The 25,343-nt window shown below is 42.7% G+C and overlaps 1 protein-coding gene across 1 annotated transcript in view; it reads left to right on the top strand.

Annotated features, from left to right (window-relative positions):
* LOC124255766 (CUGBP Elav-like family member 3-A) overlaps positions 1-25,343 on the top strand; it is a 293,163-nt gene that overhangs the window by 21,350 nt on the left and 246,470 nt on the right. The window contains 1 exon segment of the mRNA XM_046689676.1: positions 17,229-17,311. Coding sequence (XP_046545632.1) covers positions 17,229-17,311 — 83 coding nt within the window.

Below are 25,343 nucleotides of genomic sequence, written 5' to 3'. Positions count from 1 at the left end.
CACTGATGCATCAAATTTGGAAATGTCCTCCAACTTTTGAAACCTTGACTGAGACCTTGAATGTCGTAATCTTGGTCAAACATTCCTGTACAAGAGTTGTATGATATGCTCGTTTATACCTCAAACGTTGTTAATCGCCTCCGTGGTGTAGTGGTTAGAGCGTCTGCCCGGAGAGCGGAAGGTCGCGGGTTCGATCCCCGACCGCGTCATACCAAAAGACATGGTATCTCAGTGGGCTAGCGCTATAAAACCAGCTTAGGTCTGGGCTAGTACAAGCAGGCGCACATACACATACACACGCATGCACGTCGTCATATGAGCGAAATATTCTCAAGCACGACGTTAAATCCAATTTCACCTCACCTCACCTCAAACGTTGTGAAATGTACACACCAAAAGTTTGAGTTGTTTGAATATTGATCGACATGACTGTTGGAAAGTCGAACTCATCCCTTTTGTCATACAGTCATTTTTGTCACAGGGAATATTAAGCATAGATCTAGATATTAGGTCCCTAGTGGGGAGGTTCCTCTTGTTTCCTGTATCTCAAATCTAGAAATGGACTTCACACATTGTTCCCGTTTCGGGAATCGAACCCGTGTCTTATTGTGTTACGAGCGAACACTTTAACCACTGGGCCACCCCAACGCCTCGTGGATTACAGAATATGTATAATGTTGGACAGGTTTCACTCAACACCCGGTGGTTGTAAGAAGCCTGTGATTATTGGATCTAAACCGTCAAAATCGCGGCGCACATTATGTGAATGTGTTTGAAGGAATGTCCAAACCGACAAACAGGTGTTTGAAAATATATGCGTGAGATATTTATAGGACACTGGCCAACAATACCTCTTAACCGTGTACGACCTGTTTATTAACTTTATGCTTGATGACAACCGCAGACCAATCAGACTCTAAATATACTAACGTAGAAAAGAAAGTACACATCTGGTTGTTTTTTTTGTATTATTAAGAACAAACAAAAAACGTAAATATATATATAGATTTTTAAAAATTGTTACTTACAAGTCACAACCATTGCGTACGTGTAGCCTTGAACAGAAGATCCAACCGTAAAGTACCGATGTCATTTGTGTCTCGTGATGTAAAGAATTGAAGTAACTATCGGTGAGTGAGTGAGTTTAGTTTTACGCCGCCCTCAGCAACATTCCAGCAATATGGCGGCGGTCTGTAAATAATCGAGTCTGGACCAGACAATCCAGTGATCAACAACATGAACATCGATCTACGCAATTGAGATACGATGACATGTGTCAACCAAGTCAGCGAGCCTGACCACCCGATCCCGTTAGTCGCCTCTTACGACAAGCATGGGTTACTGAAGATCAATTCTATGGTCTGGTCCAAATTTACAGGCTCCCCCTTATATAGCTGGAATATTGCTGAGTGCGGCATTTAACAATAAACAATCAAAACATCCCTGTCTCCTTTACCAGAAGGTATAACTAACATTTCTCTGTCTCTCTGAACAGAAGATATGTACAAAATTCTGAATATATGGGGGCGGTGAGGTAGCCTAGTGGTTAAAGCTTCCAGCTCACACCGAAGACCCGGGCTCGATTCCCGACATGGGTACAATGTGTGAAGCCCATATTTGGTGTCCCTCGCCGCGACATATTGCTGGAATATTGTTAAAAGCGGCGTAAAATCATACTCACTCGCTCTGAATAAATGAACCAGGGCCTAGATTTTCGAAGCTCTGTTAGCGCTAAGATAGTCGTAAGTTAATGTTAATGTATGGCACTTACGACTATCCTAGCCATTCGTAACTACTCGCCTCTTTCCGTGACCTACAAGAAGACTCGTACCCCTATCGTACGCCATTATTGCCAAGAATCGTGGCAAACCAATCAAATCGCGCGTAGTAAAACGCATTTCGAAGCATGAAAATGGCGGCACCGTTGAAGTTTGAAACTTCGCTAAACTATGCAAAGCACAATTTAAACAGAAACTTTGAGCTAAAGGATCAGAAACTTTAAACACTGAAATATATTTACAAAGGGAATGACTGTATCGCTGTTTTGCCCACGGGATATGGGATATTCTAGGAGCCATGTTTGGAAATTCAGAGTTATCTTTCCTTGGCAATAGTACTAGACTATTTTCATCTCCATGCCCGTTTGCGCTTAGACAGGGCCCAGTCGTAAACATGGCCACGAGAGGGGTACGAGACGCCATCCGGCTTGCCGGAATGACACGAGTAGTTACGAATGGACAAACTCAGTCAGTTGACATTAAATACACAATGAACTTAATGAAGCATCCCCTGTATTTTTTATATGTTTTCAATATAAAACGTCAGAGTTTTTCTGACCCGTATGATCCTCTGACTCATAAACAACGACAAAATGATTGGAGTCCATGCAGATTTTATGATAATTGCTCATTTAAAAAAAAACACTGTTTTTTATACGAAACCTTGTCTGTACAAGTATGGCCCTGGAATGTCTAATGTTGAATTTATTGGTGAATGTGAACATTGTCATTTTGCGTGTCTTACACGATTCAAAATCAATACCGAGTGTAACCTCCGTGTGACTGCATGACAGCCAGCACTCTCCTCCTCATACCCCCTGTCAGCCTCCTGATCCTATGAAGAGGCAGTCTAGGGCAATTCCTCGTGTAAACAGCTTTCAATTGTGTCAGGTTCTGTTTGTTGCACACGACGACCAATCATGTCCCAGATGTGCTCAAAAGGCACACTCCGGCACAGCGAAGATTTAGCATAACATCACTGCCACAGGCTAATTTGCATATCACGTGACCGGACTTTTCTCTTGTTTGTAAACAAACGCGCATATTCATAATAAGAAGAGACTGGCTTTACGCAAGCTTTTCGGCGCGCTCTTCACAATGTTTTACATTGTTACATATATATTCTTCCACATCTGCGACAGTAACGTTTATGACAGTACACATTTAGACTGACTGACTGAGTGAGTTTAGTTTTACGCCGCTTTTAGCAATATTCCAGCAATATCACGGCGGGGGACACCAGAAATGGGCTTAACACATTGTGCCCATGTGGGGAATCGAACCCGGGTCTTCGGCGTGTACACATTTAGATATCAAACTGGCTGCATCGTTTGCTCTCCGTCGGCTTCGATGACAGCACGTGGAGCCGTACAACCTATGTAAACAAAGGATCGCTACGCAAATCGAAATAGTGTTACATGTTTTAGGATATTTTCTCAATGAAACTAAACCATTCTATCAAAGATGTTTAATTAGAAGTGTAGACTCGTCAAAAATAAAAGAGTTGAGAAATAAGTAAATTATATTGAATGAACGGTGCAAGATGTGACGAATCGTCACATCTTTCTGGCCTGTGGCAGAGGTACTCTGCTGGCTTGCCGCATGGAACTCTGGGTAGGAGAGTGCTCAAAACGGTTAAAATCGGGGCTCATTCAATCGTGAGATGTGTCAGTTCTTTGTGTATAAATAATTCCCATATAAAGTATCCTCTCATAACAGGGTTGTGATTTGCAGCAGTAATGACTGACCTTGGATTTGTTTGTGAGTACATTTATTTGTGAGTATATATATTGACTATGAAATGAATAAAAACAAACGAAAACGATATAAATTCCTTCCAACAAAGTAGAACCCGTCAAGATCCGGTTAGAATTGAACTTCAAGAACCCATGCTTGTCATAGGAGCCGACTAACGGGACCGAGTGATCAGACACTCTGACTTGGTTGGCACATGTCATCGTATCCCAATTGCTTAGATTGGTGCTCATGCTGTTGATCACTGGATTATTAACAGACCTCCGCCATAAAGCTTTGAATATTGCTGGGTACGGCGTAAAACTAAACTCATTCAACAAAGTACAGTACAATCAACCGCAGTGACAGCATGTAATGTCAAGTCTTTGTATGTTAGGGGGGCGGTGGGATAGCCTAGTGGTTAAAGCGTTCGCTCGTCACGCCGAAGACCCGGGTTCGATTCCCCACATGGGTACAATGTGTAAAGCCCATTCTGGTATCCCTCGCCGTGATTGTGCTGGAATAGTGTTAAAAGCGGCCTAAAGCCATACTCACTCATTCATATAGACGGAAAAATACAGGACAACTTTAACCATCAACTCCTAATATAGAATGGTTTTGATGCTAAGACTTCCGCCCGTATCCCCCTAAATTTTAAAGATGAGATATGAGATGAGATGAGATGATTGATATATGTATTCAGGTAATATACAGGCGGAAGTCTTTCCACGCTATCACTTAGACCACTGGATCATCCTTATGTGTGTGCGCGCGTGTGTGGGCGTGCGCGTGCGTGTATTAGACGTGGCTGAACGTCATTCCACCATCGTCGCCCCTCATCTTTCATCCTGACACCGTAAGTTGACCCACATCCTCAATGTTCACCTCCAACAACATCCATAGATGTAAGTGATACCTAATCAATACATTGATAATACAGCCATGGTTGCGAACATTATGAACAGTCGGCAGTAAATAGGTCTCTATGCGCTCCCTACGCCTCTAAGCAAACACAAGCGAGTGCTCTTCCCTAGATACGGACAAAAACAGCCCGCTGACAGCGCTCCTATTTTGCTGTGGCATCGATTCGTAAAATGCACGGCGTGCCAAGCTCCAAGCGTCCGATTGTCTGCTACAAAGCTAAATATACCGTCCAACCTTATGGCTGGAGGACGAAGTGACCGGTTACGCGAATCTTGGACCTTAAATTCTGGTCTCGCAGTCAACCCAGCCCGCGCGACCTAACTGACGTTTTACGACATGTCGGAAAATTTTAATGTCGTAAATATTTTTAAATGTCAGGGAGATAAGGAAACTGAAGGCAACGGACTGTCGTTGCCGTGCTGCTTTGAAGCCATGTTAGTGTCTGCGATCTATAGCGTGCCGGCATATTTGCAACGTTGTAAGGGGATTAGGTAGACAAGATTGAACATGGCAGCATAAACATGAGCTGTTGAATATGGCGGTGTAACTCTGTCACGCACAAATATGACAGCACGCTCTTGGCACTTTGAGTAAAAGATCTTGTTTCCAAACTTGTAAAGAACATGGAACGAATGCTTAATCTCTACTTTTGCGGATTGACTTCGCAGGGAAAGTCCATTTCATTCTAGGGGGATTTAGGAGGTCAACGGGATTCACGTACACTAAGGCAGGCACACGGTAAACGCTTATGGAAAAATGTGAAATACGACACGTGTAAGGCTAAAAAGATTGAATTGAATAAAATATACGTGAGTGTCAAAAAATACGCATGTGACAGCAGATGAACTTTCACACACACTTAAATTTAACACACACACACACACAACCAACTGATGAACTCTAACACACACATTACCAGCCAATCAACTCTTACACACATAAAACACACACAACAAACTGATGAATCTCTGACACACACTTATACACTCACACACCAAAAACAAACACACATACACAAGCAGAACACAAAAACACACACGCAACCAACTGATGAACACAAACACACACTTAAAACACACACACAAAACGAGGTAATCAACTCTCACACACTTAAAAACACACACACAGACAACTTATGAAATCTCAGACACACACTTATACACTCACACAAACACACACGGGAGGCACACATACACACAGAGGCACACACACACACGGGCACACACCACTGAAGGTTCAGGTTACAAAATGTGACACCACCCCACACCCATCCCACACACCCAAACCACAACCCCACCCCACACCACACACCCCACCCCATTACCTTCCCCTTCTCATTCTCCCATCCCCAATTACAAAAACCCTATTGATTGGTCTTTATCGTTTTCACCAATATATCATTCGTTCCCCGACCATGCAGATTAATAGATGTATAAATAGATGATAACAGTGAGAGGAAGGCCCTACAATGCCGCAAAGGCCATATCCCAGGTGCCAGGGAGGTCAGCAGGCCCCATTACGAGACCCCAGTGGCAGACCCACCCGCACGCTTAACTGTGATTGACAGGTCGACTCTCCTTAACTGGGCCCCTGGGAACCACTTTACGGCCTTGACCGTGGATGCCGTATTGTTAAGTGGATGGCTCCACGCAGATTACGCCAAATACACTGGCGTACGTGATTGCCAGATGGACATATAATAGCGTTGTTTTGTCATAAACGTACATATACTGATGCCATGAAATCTCCTAATGAGCTCGGAGAGTGAGTGAGGTGTTTATAGCACCATGAAACACCCAGTTACATCATGGTGTGTCGGACTCATGTGCTTGACGGACTGATGTGCTTCACGGATTGATGTTCTTGAAACGCTAGGTTTTAGGTTTTTGTCGCACATCACTTTGATGAATTGAATGAACACAGAGCGGAGAAACAGATAATTAAATCCTCGGTCATCGGATCCTTGCTCGCCAGGGGGAAGCAACTCTGTATAGATAACAGCGGAACAAAGATATTATAATGCATCACGGATTATGATCGGCGCCAATCCGAACCCACTATCAGCAGATCCTGACACGACTTTGCAGAGAACTTCCAGTGACTTAGCCATCACATTTCATGGGTACATTTTCTAAAGAATCGGGGCAAATTTTGGCACCATTTAGAGGTACCGTCAAGCACTCATTCCAAGCATTGATCAGGAGGGTTGACTGACTCCACATTTCCGAATTTCGGAATGATGAAATCTTTTATTTGGTGCCATGGAAGTAAATCAACGAAATCTTGAGTCAAATGGGCAAATTGTTGTGCCGGGACCAGTAAAATAAACAAAGGTCTCCGACCTTTGGGGAATGCTAAGGAGCAACTTGAGGAGCTGCAGTGACCAAGAACGTAAAGAAAATGAGTTTAACACCGACAGCCACTGAAGATATGAGTCCAACGGGACGATGCCCCTACCTATGTGGAGAACTTTGAAGGCGAACCCCAACCTGGGAGTCATATGAAATCAGCAACACTACAAATGGTCCAGAGAAATTCCGAATGACTGAGCAACATATTGCTAGCTGAGTAATCATTTCCCAGGAGAGAGTGTATTCCATTATAACAGAAACTTTGGCAATAAAAGGGATAGCAGCTCATTGGGTTCCAACGCTTCTGGCTTCTGAACACATCGCACCAAGCACAACACGTCTAGTGATGATATGATTCAGTTTGAAGCTGAACCATAAAGGTTCTTGCAGCGATTTGTGACTATGAATGAAACACGGGGTGCTACTTGGAACCTGAGTCCAAACAACCAGCAAAACAGTGATACATCAGTGTTACATCAGTGATACACCATTGATACGTCATCACCAACAGAGACGACAAAGACTGCCCGGTACGATCAACTCGGAAGGTTATGACGCCTTGTTCGAGAGGACGTCTTGGTAGACGCTTCTTCCACAAGTTTAGACAATGTTTGTTGCAAACTATGCTACCTTTCGTAGGCACCTAGAGGAGGCAATCAAGCCTACAGATCCTGGGAAGCAGCGAAAGGGTCTCCATCAACCAGTGCACAATACAACGCCATGGATACAATCTGACCCGTCGGCACCCTTTTTATCTGCCTCCGTCAGACTAACGCTTATGTAGAGAAAGGAGGAGTTCCTTTAAAACTGAAAAAGCCCCAATGAGGTGGCAGATTCAAAAGCTGAGGAAGAGCTGGACTTGCTTCGTTTAAGCCTTTTGCATTACAGTACTGTTGGGTGTAACGGAATATGGTTCAGGGACTGTTTGACAGACCACGCTTCCCTCTATTCCAAAACAAGAAGCAAATCTTTTTGTCTAGAACGGTTACGTCATTGCACTTATTGGGAACATTTTGGATAGGCAATATGACCTCTACAAAACTGGGATCGAATGACACCAGAGTAGCAGGGGTTTATATTTAAAATGAATCATAATAAGGTCAAGTCTTTCTATGTTATGGGGCGGTGGTGTAGCCTAGTGGTTAAAGTGTTCGCTCGTCACGCCGAAGACCCGGGTTCGATTCCCCACATGAGTACAATCTGTGAAGCCCATTTCTGGTGTCCCCCCGTGATATTGCTGGAATATTGCTGAAAGCGGCGTAAAACCAAACTCATTAGCTCACTCATTCTATGTGAGGGTCCAGAATTATCAATCTCCCCTCACAACGTGGCTTACATTACAAAGCAGTAAGAAGCAGGGGAGTAACACTGACGCCGGTGATAGGGAATCCTTTAACGTTTTAAGGGCCTATGTCGCGTTAGTTCTTCCAGCCTTTGGTAGCAATCGATGGCGTCCTTTAACATTAATAAACTGAAGTACAAAAGAAAGTACTCACCTGGTGCTTTTAGATTACTTTCCAACGTAAGAGCGACGTAAATGTTTTGAAAAGAGTTTATAAGTCACAGACTTTCCTAATATGTTGCCAAAACACCACAGATATCGTGCCGAATTGCGAAGTTGCCAGGCAAAATCACAACACTTTTCAAATAATCCCAAAACACCAGGTGTCTACTTTCTTTTGTACGTCAGTTTAGTTGACACAATGCTATATAACCGTATAAACGGGCATTGCAGTAGCCCAGTGGTAAAAGCGTTCGCTCGTCACGCCGAAAGCCCGGGTTCCATTCACCATACCAATTTCTGAAGCCCATTTATGGTGACCCCCGTCGTGATATTTGATAAAATATACCTAACCGCTGTGTTAAAACACAAACTACAACGTGTTGTGCTATGTACCACTCTCCATACGAAAACCGTTTTAACAGAACAATGTTGTATTTGTATTTTTTCAAGAAAGCCCTTATTATATACTCATGCCAATAATGGTTGTCACCCCCCTTCCCACCCCAACCCCACACACACCTCACAGCCCCACCCCACGCCCCCTCTCAATTAAAAAAATTGAAGGGGGTGACAACCATTATTGGCATGAGTATACTTTCGGAACACTCCACTACCGAAATATCAAATATGTGTTAGTTCTTTTTGGCTTTAGGGGATCTTGATATGTTTGAACTGTGTACGGCTGGGATCTTAATACATTGTGTGCTTTTCTATGATCGGATCTTAATATGTGTAAGCTCTTTTGGACTCTGATCGTAATGTGTCTGGGTTAAATATGGCTGGGATCTTAATATTATTTGTGCTTTCTATGCTCGGATCTTAATATTATGTGTGCTTTTTATGCTCGGATCTTAATATTATGTGTGCTTTCTATGCTCGGATCTTAATATTGTGTGTGCTTTCTATGCTCGGATCTTAATATGTTTAAGCTCTTTTGGACATGGATCTTAATATGTCTGAGCCAATTATGACTAGGATCTTAATATTATTTGTGCTTTAGTATGCTCGGATCTTAATATGTTTGAGCTCCTTCGACTCGGAACTTAATTTATTTAGGGCTCTTTTGGGATCGGATTTTAATGTTTTCATTTCTTTTTGGCTCCGGTCTTATATGTCTGATCTCGTTTTGGCTTGCATTTCAATATGGTTGGGCTGTTTTTTGCTCGGATTTTAAAATGGTTGGGCTCGGATCTTAGCATGTTTGGCCTTTTTTTAAGATCTACTTGACAATCAGCTGGTCGACCTAACTGACTCAAGATCGAAGACGTCAGTAGATATTGAACCTATTACGCCCACCATATGACAGGCATGCGCCTTAGAGGGCCTGTCATTAATAAAGTAATTGCATGTTTTGTCAAATAATACCCCCCACTGAACATCATTGTAGTACGCTACGCCTTGTGCATCTCTAATGGACGACCAATTACACGAAATATATACAGAACCCATGTCTCAGGTGGCGCTGTCATTCTGTGCTGCTCGAACTTTATGCTATTCGAGATTACTGGATCTCAACGGATATTGGAACATTAAACTCCAGCTCGTACTTCAGTAGCTGGGGCAAGGTCAAGGTCAGGTCAGAGTTGATTTCAAGGCCGCAGCCTTAGAAGATAAAGGATAATGATCGAGATTGAGTGAGTGAGTTGGGTTTTAAGCCGCTTTTAGCACTATTCCAGCAATGTCTTGATGGGGGACACTAGAAATGCGTTTCACACATTGTAACCATGTGGGGAATCGAACCCGGGCCTTCGGCGTGACGTGTCTAACGCTTACACCATTAGGCTACTTCACCGGCCCTTGTCGAGAGTAGTCCATTTGAGACTGTAAAGCAAAAGCTAACGTTTTGGCAGAGGCCATATATCGGTATATGGCAGTGTTTAAAACTCCCAAAATTCCAAGCCAGACGGCCGGACTGATAACTTTAAGAAATTATCAGTCCCGATACAAACTTGCTGTCCGGTTTTCAACAATAAGAAACAAACAAAAAAGATCAGGTTTCTGAATACTTTACTGTTTGTAGGCATCGCAATGAACAACATAGCACTAACAGGCAATGCACCGAGTTTAGGTAAACTGCAAGTACATGTATTGTGATTGGTTATTGTAAACTAAACTGTCCAATCGTAAATAGTTTAACATAATTATCATAATACCTTAAACACCTCAAACTGACGACAAGAGAACCTGTCTGATATTATGAAATATTTACTGTTAGGGTTAAAAACATCTACCAGATCACCGGACAGGCTACTTTTGAAATTTGGACAATTCATCATCAATAGTTTGCAAGTTTGTAATTTGAATATATTTTCGATTTTGAAGTCATGTGATTCTATGTTCGATTTCTATTGCTGTGTTTTTGGTTTTCCAAAGAAAAAATGCGTGATTTTATACTCCTTTTCTTACCGCCGTAACCTGACTAAACGCTCACTCTATCACCCACTCGTTTGATGGCTACGACCTAAAGCGTCGCAGTATGCTTGTTTCTCATTGGCTGCATTTCATTTAAAGCATTCATATCGCTACTAAACCCGGTATCTTTGATGGGGTCGTGGGCGGAGTTATAGATCTGGAGCCAGTCTCGCCTTCGTGTTGTTGGTAATAGTTTCAGACTTGAAGCTCCCGGGGTCGACTTGTAGTGTATTAACATGGGGGAAACGCACAAAGTTTTAATATACTTATTTAGATATATATTATTGAAAGGCGGAAGGGTACAGTCTAACTGACCACGTTTCACAATCTTCAAGCTGCCAAGGGTCACACTGATAACGAATATCCGAGACACCAGTAACTTGTACTGTGTCGGCAGATAGAGATAAGCTATAGTCATATACGTTAAGTTACAGATGGGTGAGGTGAGGTGAAATTGGGTTTAACGTCGTGCTGGAGAATATTTCGCTCATATGACGTCGTGCATGCGTGTGTATGTGTAAGTGCGGCTGCTTGTACTAGCCAACACTGAAGCTGGTTTTATAGTGCTAGCCCACTGAGATACCATGCCGCAGTGAAGCATGAATACCCCACTCAGACACATTATACTGACTCCGAGCCGACCAGTCCTTGTTGTACCCATTAATGCCGAGCGCCAGGCAGGGACCAACAAGTATCATAGTTTAACGTCTTTTGGTATGACGGGGATCGAACCCGCGACCTTCCGCTCTCCGGGCAGACGCTCTAACCACTACACCACGGAGGCGGTCTACAGATGGTGTGTGTGTGTGTGTGTGTGTGTGTGTGTGTGTGTGTGTGTGTGTGTGTGTGTGTGTGTGTGTGTGTGTGTGTGTGTGTGTGTGTGTGTGTGTGTGTGTGTGTGTGTGTGTGTGTAAATGGGGATGGGGTGTTTGATGTGTGGTGTATGTATTTGTAGTGTTTGTAGGGTTTCACACGTTGTACCCATTTGGAGCATCGAACCGGGGTCTTCGGCGAGACGAACGAACGCTTTAACCACTCGGCTACCCCAGAGCCCGTATGTGTAATGTATGTGTAATGTATGTGTGGTGTATGAGTGTTCATGTTATACCTCTATTATCCACTTACATTATCAAACTGACATACAATTTCAGATAATTTGTCAGAATATACCCCCTGACAATCAAAACATCTCTTTATTCAAGATGAAGCTATTACCCGGAGAATATGTGCTGACTCAGGGAAGCACGATCAAAACGAATCTGTTCATGAATAATATCGATTGAGAAATTGTTATCTCTGGGTATTAGGAAACGCGACATTTATAGCTGAAAGCACACAGAGAAATTCGTTTCCCTTGGCAACGACTTGTCCACTTCTCGCGAAACTTAAACGGGTTATCTTTAAGGGCACACGGATAGGGTTCGACGTTCGAACTGTAGTACAGACTGCCAGTTCTATGTTTCAGTGACGGGAAGATGTCACATGTTCATACGCTGATGGCAACCAATGCATCATCTTCAACCATGTCGGTTTTCAGAACCATCCTCGGTAGTCTATTGTGCAATCTGAGACCGATTACCCAGCTTCACCTCGCTCTCTGTGCCATTACCTGCGCCTTTATATCCCGATGAAGTACAGTTAACTAGGTTTAAGACGAACAGTTTATGATGAAGTCACGGATGTTGCGAACTGTTTCTTTTAGCTTTGTATATATCAGCTTTTTAAAATTTATATTGTTTTGGTTTTTTCTTTGTTGTTTTTTTTTTTTTGTTTTTTAGTTGCCTCTCAATTGGTTGGGTTTTTTTGTTTTGTTTTTTGGGGGTTTTTGGGGGTGTTATTTTGGTTGTTATTTGTTTTGGGTTTTTTCGTTGTTGTTTTGGGGAAGGGGACTGGCTATACGCTGTATATTTTAGTCGATTTGCGTGTAACGAATTTCGGTTATAACGAACTTAAATTAGTGGTCCCTTTTGAGTTCGCCACTATAAGCGGAGTTTACCATACAACTTGGTGACCTCTTTCTTTAAAGGAGATAGTAAAATGTTATAATCGGATCAGATACAAGGCATATCAAAATTAATTTCGTGAAGAAGACTTTTTTTTCCAAAATTCAATCTTAACAGCAAAAAAACGTTAAAAAATTACTCGCATTCCGGATACAGCATAACGCCTGGCAGGCAAGATTTGTGTTCACTTGAATTTTGACTGTGACGTATTTCTGAGTTTGGTACTAGTCAATCTAACTTATTTAGGCCATGCTCAGAAAGAAACCAAACGTTTTCCGATATTACAGATTACGGCTGTGTACGGTTTTAATAGATAATTACCATTTCAATTGTCAAGGCATTTCCATTTACCCATATACATTCGAATAAAGTGAAGACAAGAGTTTGTTTCTGGATGTCAACTTCTTTATTGTGAAGGGTCACCACGTTTAGAAGTATGTTCTTACTCCTTCATCAGGTGAATGAAACAATTAGGAACGAACAGCTACACGATGTTCAGAGCTTTCGAACGATACCCGACATCAAACGATTCGCCTCCCATGTTATTCATACGATGCTTCGTAAACGCAGGTATTTTCCGTTGTTATGTCATGTTACCGAGCAGAAAGTTTTGTTTCTTTCGTGGTTTATCTGGACGTTATAAATGTAAGCTTGCATTTTCATTCAAAAATAATTTTATTTAAGTTGTAGTTGTATCAAGGGGAAGTAACTCGGTGCATATACTGTGGTTTCAGCAGTACGAACGTTTCACTATCCGAACGTTTTTTGTAAAAAACCAAAGTGTTCGTATTAACGAGGTCTGACTGTATATATGTACATGTTGAAACAACAACAGTATAACAAATGAAACTAGTTGTTAATTGGTGGATGGACACGTGGAAGCCAGGGATTGTTAATCCAGGCATGATTGATAAGGAAAACAAATAGAAGCCAGGGGGGGTATAATTAGCACTAACTGGGTGGATGGACAAAGGATATATAACATCAAGTCCGTACCTGACCGCTAAACTTTTCTAGCGACAGAACCTCGTTTTGAGATTTCCACGATTTTCAGGTTTCTTTTTGTCAGAGCTCTCTGTACGACATGTTTGCAAGGATTATAAGGAGCGTAGTGTTGCAATATACAAGTGCTTAGATGTATCAAATAATACTGATCAATATTTATGTATCTAGTTGAATGAATTGGTCTAAAAATTCTGGACTGGTTATTGTACTAAGTTGCGCAATAGGACGGGAACCCAGTCATCAGGAGACGAGACTGTTGTGTAATCAATGTTTTGACTTGTTGGACCAAACAATCTAGTGATCAGCAACATGAGCATCGATCTACACAATTGGGATACGATGACATGTGTCAGCGAAGTCAGTGAGCCTGACCACCCGATCCCCTTAACCGGGTCAAGCCTGAGTTACTAATAAACAATTCTATCCCGGATCTTCACATGTGAACAGAGTTTGTCTTCAGGAACCAAGGATTCTCGTACGCGTCGATTAACGGGATTAGTGAGACGCCATGATGTGATTGGTGTCATTTTGTCCCCGCCGGGTAGGTCGATGCTCATTGTGGAATGTTTGGTTCAAACTCGATTCTTTACTACCGCCGTCATGTAGCTGGAATATTGACGAGTGTGCTCCTAAAATACAACAAAAAAAACATAGAAAAAAGGTCACTTCCTGACTCGATGTTTGAGTTATATCAAAGCTTCCTCGGAGTCAGTATGAGACATCAATGTTAAACTGCAGCGTGATGTCTCAGTGGGTAACGCCATAAAACCGCCATTACTCCGGAGTAGCGTAAGCAGCCATACACACGCAGAGGCACGTGCATGCACGTCAAAATGTAAGTACGGTAATCTTTAGCGTGACTTTGAGCCCTGTTTCACTTCAACTCTCTACCTAATTGGGTGGATATCCTGTCATAAACCCCCAGGTTATTGACGTTACAAGCAGTTTGCATGCTATGTCGATACACGGTGTCCTTGACCTTCAAAATAGGAGCAAACTTTGATATACACAGGGCTGGTGAGGAGTATATTTAAGCCAATTCTTGAACAAGGAAATTAGGAAAAGGGCGAAATAGTCATTAATTATCTTATTATTATGATCATAATCTCTCGGGGGGTGGGGGGGGTGTTAGCCTAGTGGTTAAAGCATTGTCACACCAAAGACCGGGTTCGATTCCCCACATGGATACAATGTGTGAAGCCAATTTCTGGTGTCTCCATCGTGATGTTGCTGTGATATTTCTAAAAGCGGCGTAAGGCCCAATTCACTCACTCATTCACCGTATATCTGATGAGTCAAAAGCCTTTTGCTCGTTCCACGAGTTATCGATTCAACGAAGCCTTTACTTAATTCAGTGTATCGTCCCTCTTAATTTAAACTCGTTGCATAACGGGACCAGAGAAGCTGTTGCATATCACCGCACGCAACTCTTACGGGTGTTAATTAAATTCAAACACTGTCTCGGGCTGCATGCATTAACGGTGTCCATTCGTGTCCTGCTCGACGGTATTCGCTGCGAGATGTGCAAGTGCAGCACGCACATCTCGTGAAGTCACGTTGATTTGTTGAAAACCGCGATCAGATTTACAACGACCCACAATTTGTAAATGACGTCAAGGTGTTGTAATTGGAATCTAAAATTAGAGGCAATAGGTGGTATTTCTCAGACAATATCTATTGGCGGAAGCGATTTGTTATAGAAAACTGGGTCACTGTCACGTGTATGTATTAACATGTCATTAGACAATATCCCAATTCAAATTATCAAATGAAAGGGACACAGGGTGGTTGCATAATTTCACATTAACACACGGCTTGACAGAAATGTTGGTCTCTGCGAAACGAAATATATATCCTGTAATTTAAGGGGGTCGAGTTTGGTTTTAATTTAAATTATAATGACCATTTTTAAAGCTCTTGTTTCCACGCATTTGTGCATGCTCAAAGCGCTAATGCATTATTACCCCGGTTATCCCACCGGGTGGTATCTTCCGATAAGACAGACCTCCCAAAAGACAGACCGCTTAAAACAACACATTTTATGGTCGGTTGTTGCATAAGGCTTAATTAAGCTGTACCCTTGATAATGATGGTATGTGCCCAGATAAATAAGGGAGTGAGTTTAGTTTTACGCCGCACTCAGCAATATTCCAGCTATATGGCGGCCGTCTGTAAATAATCGAGTATGGACCAGACAATCCAGTGATCAACGGCATGAGCATCGATCTGCGCAATTGGGAGCCGATGACATGTGTCAACCAAGTCAGCGAAACTGACCAACCGATCCCGTTAGTCGCCTCTTACGACAAGCATAGTCGCCTTTTATGGCAAGCACAGGGGTTTCAGAAGACCTATTCTACCCCGGATCTTCACGGGTCAGATAAAAAAGAGAACATTAGACATTAAGTAAAGCTTTATCAATTCATGTAATGAAATATGACTTTTTCATTAAGACAAATTGCATCAACATATATGTACATCAACATATATTTGCCAGATCACATTTACTTGTGACTATTATCAAAAACAATGATTTATATACATGTCCCTATCAAACATATGAGACCAAGCACCATGTTATTTTACATCATCATTTTCTCCTTTCACCTTGTTCTTGGAATACAGGTAGCCATCTAGACGGGGGATCGGAAAACGTCGTAGGAAAAAAGTCATGAGAACATAAATCATGTAAAAAAATAACTATTATAAAACAGCTAGTGTATTCATTGAGGCTGTCTTATGGGAGGTCTGTCGTTTGGGAGTGAACCTACTGGGTACCCATGAACTGCTGGGTGAACAGAGGCAATTCATGAACAAATTGGCCTAAGGTGAGACCACATGTGTCACGTGTGCTTCATTGTGGGGCAGGACTGTGTGTGAGTGAAGGCGTTCAGGTTTACGCCGCACTCAGCAATATTCCAGCTATGTGGCGGCGGTTTGTAGATAATCGAGTCTGCTCCACACAATCCAGTGATCAACAACATGAGCATCGATCAACGTAACTGGGATGCGATGACATGTGTCAACCAAGTCAGCGAGCCTGACCACCCGATCCCGTTAGTCGCCTCGCACGACAAGCATGGGTTACTGAAGATCAATTCTAACCCGGATCTTCACGGGGTCCAATCTACAGCTCTCTTAGCAGATCCTCTGTCCACTTGACCATTGATGAAGGTGTTCATATAGCTTGGTAGATGTCCTTGTGGTCTTCGGCGTTGCAGAAAATTTCGATTCCGTTAAAACTGTTGAAAAAACCCTATTATTTAAAGGGCTACTTCTTTAGTGGGATAGCCAAGTGGTAAGGGCGTTTGCTTGGCACGCCGAAGACCTGGGTTCGGTTCCGTACAAGGGGGCAGTGTGTAAAGCCCATTTCTTTTGTCCCCGCCGTGATATTGCTGGAATATTTCTAAAAACAGCGTTAAACGCAACTCAGTCAATCTATAATTGTAGACAATACTGTTGGATGTGGCATACGACCAAAGTCACTGGTATTATATTTTATTATTTATTATTTCAGGGTGTGCATTTCTCACATACTCCAGTCGCGACAGCGCCGTAAAAGCGCAGCAGGCTCTTCATGAAAAGAAGACTCTACCAGGGGTAAGTCCGCCTTTAACTATCCAGACTGGTATCCTGTCTGCCAGTTCGTTTAACTATGTACGAATGCGCCCATGTGTCTTCTGGCTTTTTGCCAAGGTATTGCATCCATAAAAGCTCTTTTTTCAGGAGAATGTCCGCAATTTACGTGAGATCATGTGTCCATGCCATGACGCTCTCCAGGTGACCTCCATGTTCAGGGGTCATACTTCTCGTGCTTATTCATACGACAAGCTGTAATTCATTACATTTAAATTTCATTACATTTGTATCTTTATTCAGAAAATACATTTTGTCTCTTTCCGACACGTTCCTCGGAAATATTTACGATCATAATCTGATGTTTACTCCGATGATTGTCCTCGAATTTGTATTTTATTTCCCCGTTTCTGCGAGATAAATTATTCTTGGAAATGTCAATTTGACCATTTTCATTTCGAATGAAACTCACTGAATTTATGAGTTGTATTCTTTTGCACAACAGCACGACATGCATAATAGCTGGTGTGGTTCACTAGTCTCAGAGTTGATAACAGTTAATTGATAATATGGAACTCTTGTTTAATGCCGTCTTTTCCCATCACGTAGGTGTTTTTGCCTAAGTCATGTCTTGAAAATTAGCGTTGCCATAGCAACGCCTTCCTTGGAATCACAGGTAACCATGGCAACGGGCTTTTGAAATGAGCTTCTATTTTCAGTCTATATTACCTGGACAGTTTTTATTGAGGACATACGTTCAGATATATTAGGAGATGTTTATACTATTGACGGAGACAAATTACTTTTAAAGACTGCGGAGAGCGTTTCAATGCCTTGTCGTAAATCTTTTTAAAATGACGTGGAGGGTGTCTTTTACTGACATTAAAAGAGTGATAATGCCAAAGAGTTATATTTGGAGCCATCTCCGACTTGACAAGAGATGGTCTCGACGTGGGTCTATTTTCGTGGTGCCGTTTCGTTATGAAACGTGGTTCATATATGTCTTTAATCACACGGCCGAGATGTAACGGTTACCTAATACGTTTTGGTTGGTTGGTGTGTTGTCTAAAGCCGCAATCAGAAATATTCAAGCTATATGGTGGCGGTCCGTTAATAATCGAACCTTGAACAGTCACTCACTCACTCACTCACTCAACAACTCACTCACCTCAATAACTTACTCACTTACTCAACAGCTCACTTACTCACTCAACAGCTCACTAAACAACTTACTCACTCACTCAACAACGCACTCACTCACTCACCCAACAACTCACTCACTCAACAACTCACTCACTCAACAGCTCACTCACTCACTCAACAACTCACTCACTCAGCAACTCACTCACCCAGCAGCTGACGCACTCACTCAACAGCTCACTCACTCAACAACTCACTCACTCAACAGCTCACTCACTCACTCAACAACTCACTCAATAACGCACTCACTCAGCAACTAACTCACTCACCCAGCAGCTCACTCACTCACTCAACAGCTCACTCAACAGCTCACTCACTAAACAACTTACTCACTCACTCAACAACTCACTCACCCAACAACTCACTCACCCAGGAGGCTAGAGTGTCGTTCTTTAAGTTTGGTACTCTCTTTTAAAAAAAAAAGAATAATCAGAAAACATCCATGTCTTAGATCATAGCCAGTATTTGATATAACGTCCTCTAGATCACATTAACGACGATCCCCGGGTCTGTGGAAACCTTCAGGAACCATCAGAAAACGGTCTTTATGTTCTATGATCACGCTCCAAGAGCGGGATTTACCAAAAATAGGCTCTTTTCTTTTCTTTACTCGCAGAACAGATATAAACGTGTCGTATGTCAGTAAGTTGTTTCTGCTCTAGCTCTTCTTAAGTGATGAGCGAGAATGTTTGTATCGCATTAACGTTTCTTGCAGTGAATTTATTTCACAAGACTCTGTGCGTTGTAGAGACTGGTATGAGCATACTGTGCGTTTGACTGACCAATGTAATAGTGGCCGTGAGGTGACAACACAGCTGTGATACCCGTATGAGTGAGTGAGGTTAGTTTTACGCCGCACTCAGCAATATTCCAGCTATATTACGGCTGTCTGTAAATAATCGAGTCTGGACCAGACAATCCAGTGATCAACAGCATGAGCATCGATCTGCGCAATTGGGAACCGATGACATGTGTCAACCATGTCAGCGAGCCTGAACACCCGATCCCGTTAGTTGCCTCTTACGACAAGCATAGTCGCATTTTGTGGCAAGCATGGGTTGCTGAAGACCTATTCTACCCCGGATCTTCACGGGTCGATACCCGTATGACATACATTAAAATCGGTCCCGTTAATTCCTGACTAGAATTGGTCTTCCGCAGTTCAGGCTTGTTCGGGGGCCGTGGGGTAGCCTAGTGGTTAAGGCGTTCGCTGGAAAATTGCCAAAAGCGGCGTTAAACCAGATTCACTCACTCACTCATGCTTGTCGTAGGAGGAGACTAACGGGATCGGGTGGTCAGGTTCGCTGACCTGGTTAATACATGTCATCGTATCTCATTTCACTGGATTGTCTGGTCCAGACTCTTCAGATTCTTCACAGAACTTCACCATATGGCGGGAATAACTTGAGTGAGTGAGTGAGTGAGTGAGTGAGTGAGTATGGTTCTACGCCGCTTTCAGCAATATCACGGGGGGGACACCAGAAATGGGCTTCACACATTGTACCCACGTGGAGAATCGAACCCGGGTATTCAACTTTAACCATTAGGCTACCCCGCCGCCCCGGGAATGTTCTTGAACAACAAGCTAAGAAACTTACGAAGATTGTTTTTCTTTTTTGTGAAAACAAAGTTCTCTTTGTTCTTTTACGCCGCACTCAGTAATCTCCCCACTATATGATTGCGATTTGTAAATCATCGTGTCTGCACCAGACAATCAAATGATTGACGTTATTAGCCAGTGTAGGAAAGATGTAGAAAATCTAGCCTGTCCACAGGACAGGCAGGTCAAATTTTTTACCAGTCCTGCCAAAATCTAGCCTGTTCTCCAAATATAAATAAAACACCTTCGGCAGTAAATATTCAAAAAGGTTATAATCATTATATATATGTCATTGGTTTGCTAAAATTGACCCGACATGAGGACGGACTAGATATTTTTTTAACCCGTCCTCCACAAAATTCATCCGTCTCGGACGTTGGGACGGGCTATCTTTCCTACACTGTATTAGCATTGATCTACTGAACGTTAAAATGGTAATCTTTTCTCTGTCCAGTACCCCACATGGGTACAATGTGTCAAGTCCACTTCTGGTGTCCCCCCGAAGTGATATGGCTGGAATATTGCTAAAAGCGGCGTAAAACCAGACTCACTCACTTCTGTCCAGTACAAAGTCCGGCGTTGGCGCTCAGACTGTCCGATTTACTACTGGTCTGGTTTCCATGTGGTTTCTCATTCACAACACGGCCGAATATTGTCTGCCGGCGATCTGACAACGTTGACTGATATGTCTGGACATATATCGGACACGGGTTGATCACTCCTCGGACAGACGAATGTTTTCTGACCCATTGTATCGATCCCCGTGAGCGAACTATAATCTTAATAGATCGCTGCCAGTTAACCAGTGCATTACCAGGTACAGTTGACCCTCGTTATTCCGACTGTTCCGAATGTTTACACAGATTAACACCTTCACTACAGTGTAATCTAACAGTTATTTGACACGGACATTGAAAAGAAAAAAAACACTCAAAGACGAGAAAAAGGTTTTCTGTACATACTGGATGTTCTGGGACGAATGTATTGGGAAAGAAATACCATTTTTGGAGGCACAATTGACTCGAAGCAGTGATATAAATGTTACCCGTTTCCTACAAAACTTCAAGAACCCCTTCCCCCTCTGCAAGGTTATTAGGACTATATATCGCAGCTATATCACTACTGTCAGTGAGTGAGTATGGTTTTACGCCGCTTTTCGCAATATTCCAGCAACATCACGACGGGGGACACCAGAAATGGTTCATTCGTACCCAGATTTCACGAGTGAAAAGATTTTGTGACTGAGGTAGCTTAACCTTAGCTCTGAGGAGAAGGTGAATGGTATTTTATGCCTCCTTTAGCGACATTCCAGCAACATCACGACGGGGGACACCAGAAATGGGCTTCACATGTTGTACCCATGTGGGGAATCGAACCTGGGTCATCGGCGTGACGATCGAAAACTTTAACTGGTTGTTTGGTTTGTTGTTTAACGCCGCACTCAGCAATATTCCAGCTATATGGCAGCAGTCTGTAAATAATCGAGTCTGGACCAGACAATCCAGTGATCAACAGCATGAGCATCAGTCTACGCAACTGGGAACCGATGACATGTGTCAACCAAGTCAGCGAGCCTGAACACCCGATCCCGTTAGTCGCCTCTTACGACAAGCATAGTCGCATTTTGTGGCAAGCATGGGTTGCTGAAGACCTATTCTACCCCGGATCTTCACGGGTCGATACCCGTATGACATACATGTGTCACCCAAGTCAGCGAATCTGACCACCTGATCTGACCGTCTGCTCTTATGACAAACATGGGTTGCTAAAGACCAATTCTAACCGGGATCTTCATGGGTTTATATTATAGCAAGTCAGCTTGATGTGGGATGAATGTTTGAAGGGATGCTGGGCTTGGGGGTTTACGTCTTTGGGGAAACTCCAGATCACGGGCACAACCATATCAATTAAATTAACAAAATTATAAAAGATAAGCGAAATAATATTAATCACTTTGGATAATACCATACACTACCATCATATAATAATCTTCATCCACGGAAGACGAAAGCATTACCAATGGACATTGTCTCACGATTCACTTCGCATTTAATTTACGATTCTAGAGTGCGGTTGGGCATTTTCCTAACTGTTCAGGACAAACACAAAATTAGGCATTCCAAGGGCAGACACGCGTCTTAACCCCCGGGAACCTGTAGCGAATCGCCCATCTCAACCCCTGCCTCCATCTTGACAACTGTTGGCTGTTTTCATTTTCCCAACATCCCTTGCGATATTCCTGTCTCAATAGCGCAGCCCTGTCCTGTCGTGACGTAACGAGCACTGTGCTCGCGGGAAGTCGCGGGATCAATTTCAAAGCAGACGACATTGATTTCAGGCCCGCGGAGACCAACAGGGACTAACAGAAGCGCCTTCATTGCTTCATTCGACCCGGAATTCGGTCCTCATTTCAACAAACAAAGCCCCTGCCCCTTAAAATCTCTTCCAATGCCTTGGTTCCATGCGCTTGAACTGACCGAATATCGGACATTGAGAGACGTTTGTCTAGACCTGGCTTCTGCTGATGGCGAACCCGAGGACCTCGGTTCAATCTGGTCTGGATTGACCAAAGTGAACGCTGAAAATCCGATATAAAGATGGTAGTTTCGGCAGCTATCTGTTGTAAATTAGGAACGATCCAGTCCGATTTATATGCTTACTGTTAACTGGTGTCAAATAATTTGGCTGCAATCAATCTTAGAAGTCTTCCTTGGTAACTGAAGAAGTAATTTCAAGGGGAATCTCGCCGTTCTTTAGGGTTAATCCATCGTGGTGATAACGTCTTGTGTTTAATTCAAGAAGGATCTCTCACAGAAGTGTTACATATGCCGTGATTCGGACAGATTAAAGAAATGGGTACTAACATATTAGACTGGGTTGGTTGTAGTTGGTTAGAGGCTATTTCGTTTTCAGTGGTGGCAGGTTTATGACGGGAGCAGATAATTTATGAGTGAGTTTTTCGCCGATTTTAGCAATATTTCAGCAATATCACGGCGGGGGACCCGTGTGGGTATGTCGAACCCGAACCCGAACATAGAATAAGTGAGTGAATGAGTTTGGTTTCACGCCGCTTTTAGCAATATTCCAGCAATATCACGGGGGGACACCAGAAATGGGTTTCACACATTGTACACATGTGTGGAATCGAACCCGTATCTTCAGCGTCTCGAGCGAACGCCTTAACCACTAGGCTACCCCACCGCCCCTGTTACTTTATGACAGAATATCAATTTCGTCACATCTGGAATCCCAAGAGGCAATTTGGTTGCTTTGACCCTTTTTTGGACGTGTCAGTCGGTTTTAACGCAGTATTTACAACATTAAAGTTATAGTAGTAGTGGCAGTGAGTGAGTGAGTACGGTTTTACGTCGATTTTAGGAATATTCCAGCAACATCACGGCTTGGAACCCCAGAAATGGGTTTCATATATTGTGCCCATGTAGGGAATCAAACCCGGGTCTTCAGCGTGACGAGCAAACGCCTCAACCGCTAGGCTACCCCACCGCCAGTACCTTGACACGCAGTCTCGGGTTCGAACTGGAATTCCATCTGATGCTACGAGCGGCATAAAACTATACTCATTCATTCTCCATCACAGAGTCTGACAAGATCCCGCTATTTCCAGGATTGAAGACACTGCCCCTCAGATGTTTCTAATAAATTCACCAGTCTACTTAACTCATTACTTTGATCTCACTAACGCCGAACACGTGTAGAATAGGGCCCTGCGTCCTGCCGGGATATAAATGATAAAATTGTACATATTATCCGCTCGTGGTCTCATATTAGTCTTATCAGAGCTGCTGTGTCCACTTCTAATGCACAGAGCTGCCATAACAAGGCTCTGCTTCTCAAAGTACTCATCTGTACTTTGAGTAATTAAGTAATCGTCGTGCTTGGTGACCGAAGGGTCGTGTACGTCTACCTAGACTAAGGCTTAGTCTCTGAATATTTATAATTTTGATAGTAACAAACAAGCCCATTTATATTGAAAAGGAGCCCAAGGGAGACCAGAGCCTGAGGAAATCTAGACTTGCTTTATTTAGGGCTTTAGCACTGCAGAGAGGGCTTGGCAGTAGGGAAAATAATGTGGTTCAGGGACTGTGAGACAGACTAACGTCTACCGTGCGTTCCGTTTTGGGGGGTTAGGGAGGTGTGTTTGTGGTGTTTGTGGTGTGTGTGTGTGTGTGTGTGTGTGTGTGTGTGTGTGTGTGTGCGTGCGTGCGTGCGTGTGCGTCTGTATGCGTGTGCGTGTGCGCGCGGGGGATTTTTTGGGATGTGTGTGTGTGTGTTTGGGTTGGGTTGGTAATCTCACAGTCCCTGAACCACATTATTTTTCCTACTGCCTACCCCTCCCTGCAATGCTAAATGAATGCACTAAATGAAGCAAGTCTAGGTTTCCTCAGGTTCTGAATCTCCCATCTCACTGGGGCTCCTTTTCAATCTAAATTGGTCTATTTGTAACACTATCAAAATTGCATATGAGACGTTGAGAGGGGGGTGTTTGTACCTCAACAAATATTTTCGCTACGCGTTCAGATATACATGCTGCATTTCTTGTCGTTTTCCCATTCGATCGGTTAGTAAAAGACTCCTGGGATCCAATGTGTCATTTAAAGACGAATTCTTGTTTTAAGATGAATTTGAAGTCACAGCTTTTGAACACCTGATTGATATTGAAATCAGAAATTAAAATTATTTTAAATTTGAAAATAGAGATTTAAAAAATCTGACTTGCCATCCAAAGATCTATTTTGATGTTTATAGCCGGAATAACGTTTGCGAATTTGAAGAGACATTTCAATATATCATTGATTTTGAAAAAAAAAGAAGAAAAAAACAATTTGAAACTTGAAAATCGAATTTGTTTTTAATCTTTCATTACATCCAAATTTATGAAATAATGGAATTGAAATGAGGCGATGTTTTGTCTTTGTGGTCCTCGGGTGATGTTCATAGAAACGTTTTACTATGTAAAACATATGAAAGCAACGTTTTCCATTCCATGCTTTCACTTTTTTCAACACTTAACACACGAATATCGCCCCTGGATCGATTCTCGACGCGAAAGAAAATGAACGAAACCGAATTGTCGCCGCCCTCTTAAAGAATTTCCTGCAATAAATGTGCAAAACAAACACACTCCATTGCATGTGTTCATAATGAGGGGAGGGTCAAGGCCGAGGTCACGGGGTCAGGAAGAGGTATGTACCTTTATGATGCATTTCAAAGAGTTTATTGATCAACAATCCTTTA

Source organism: Haliotis rubra, unplaced genomic scaffold (assembly GCF_003918875.1).
Source record: "Haliotis rubra isolate DU_JTF1 unplaced genomic scaffold, ASM391887v1 Scf609, whole genome shotgun sequence".
In the NCBI taxonomy this organism is placed as follows: Eukaryota; Metazoa; Mollusca; class Gastropoda; order Lepetellida; family Haliotidae; genus Haliotis; species Haliotis rubra.
This window is presented reverse-complemented; position numbering and strand designations above follow the sequence as displayed.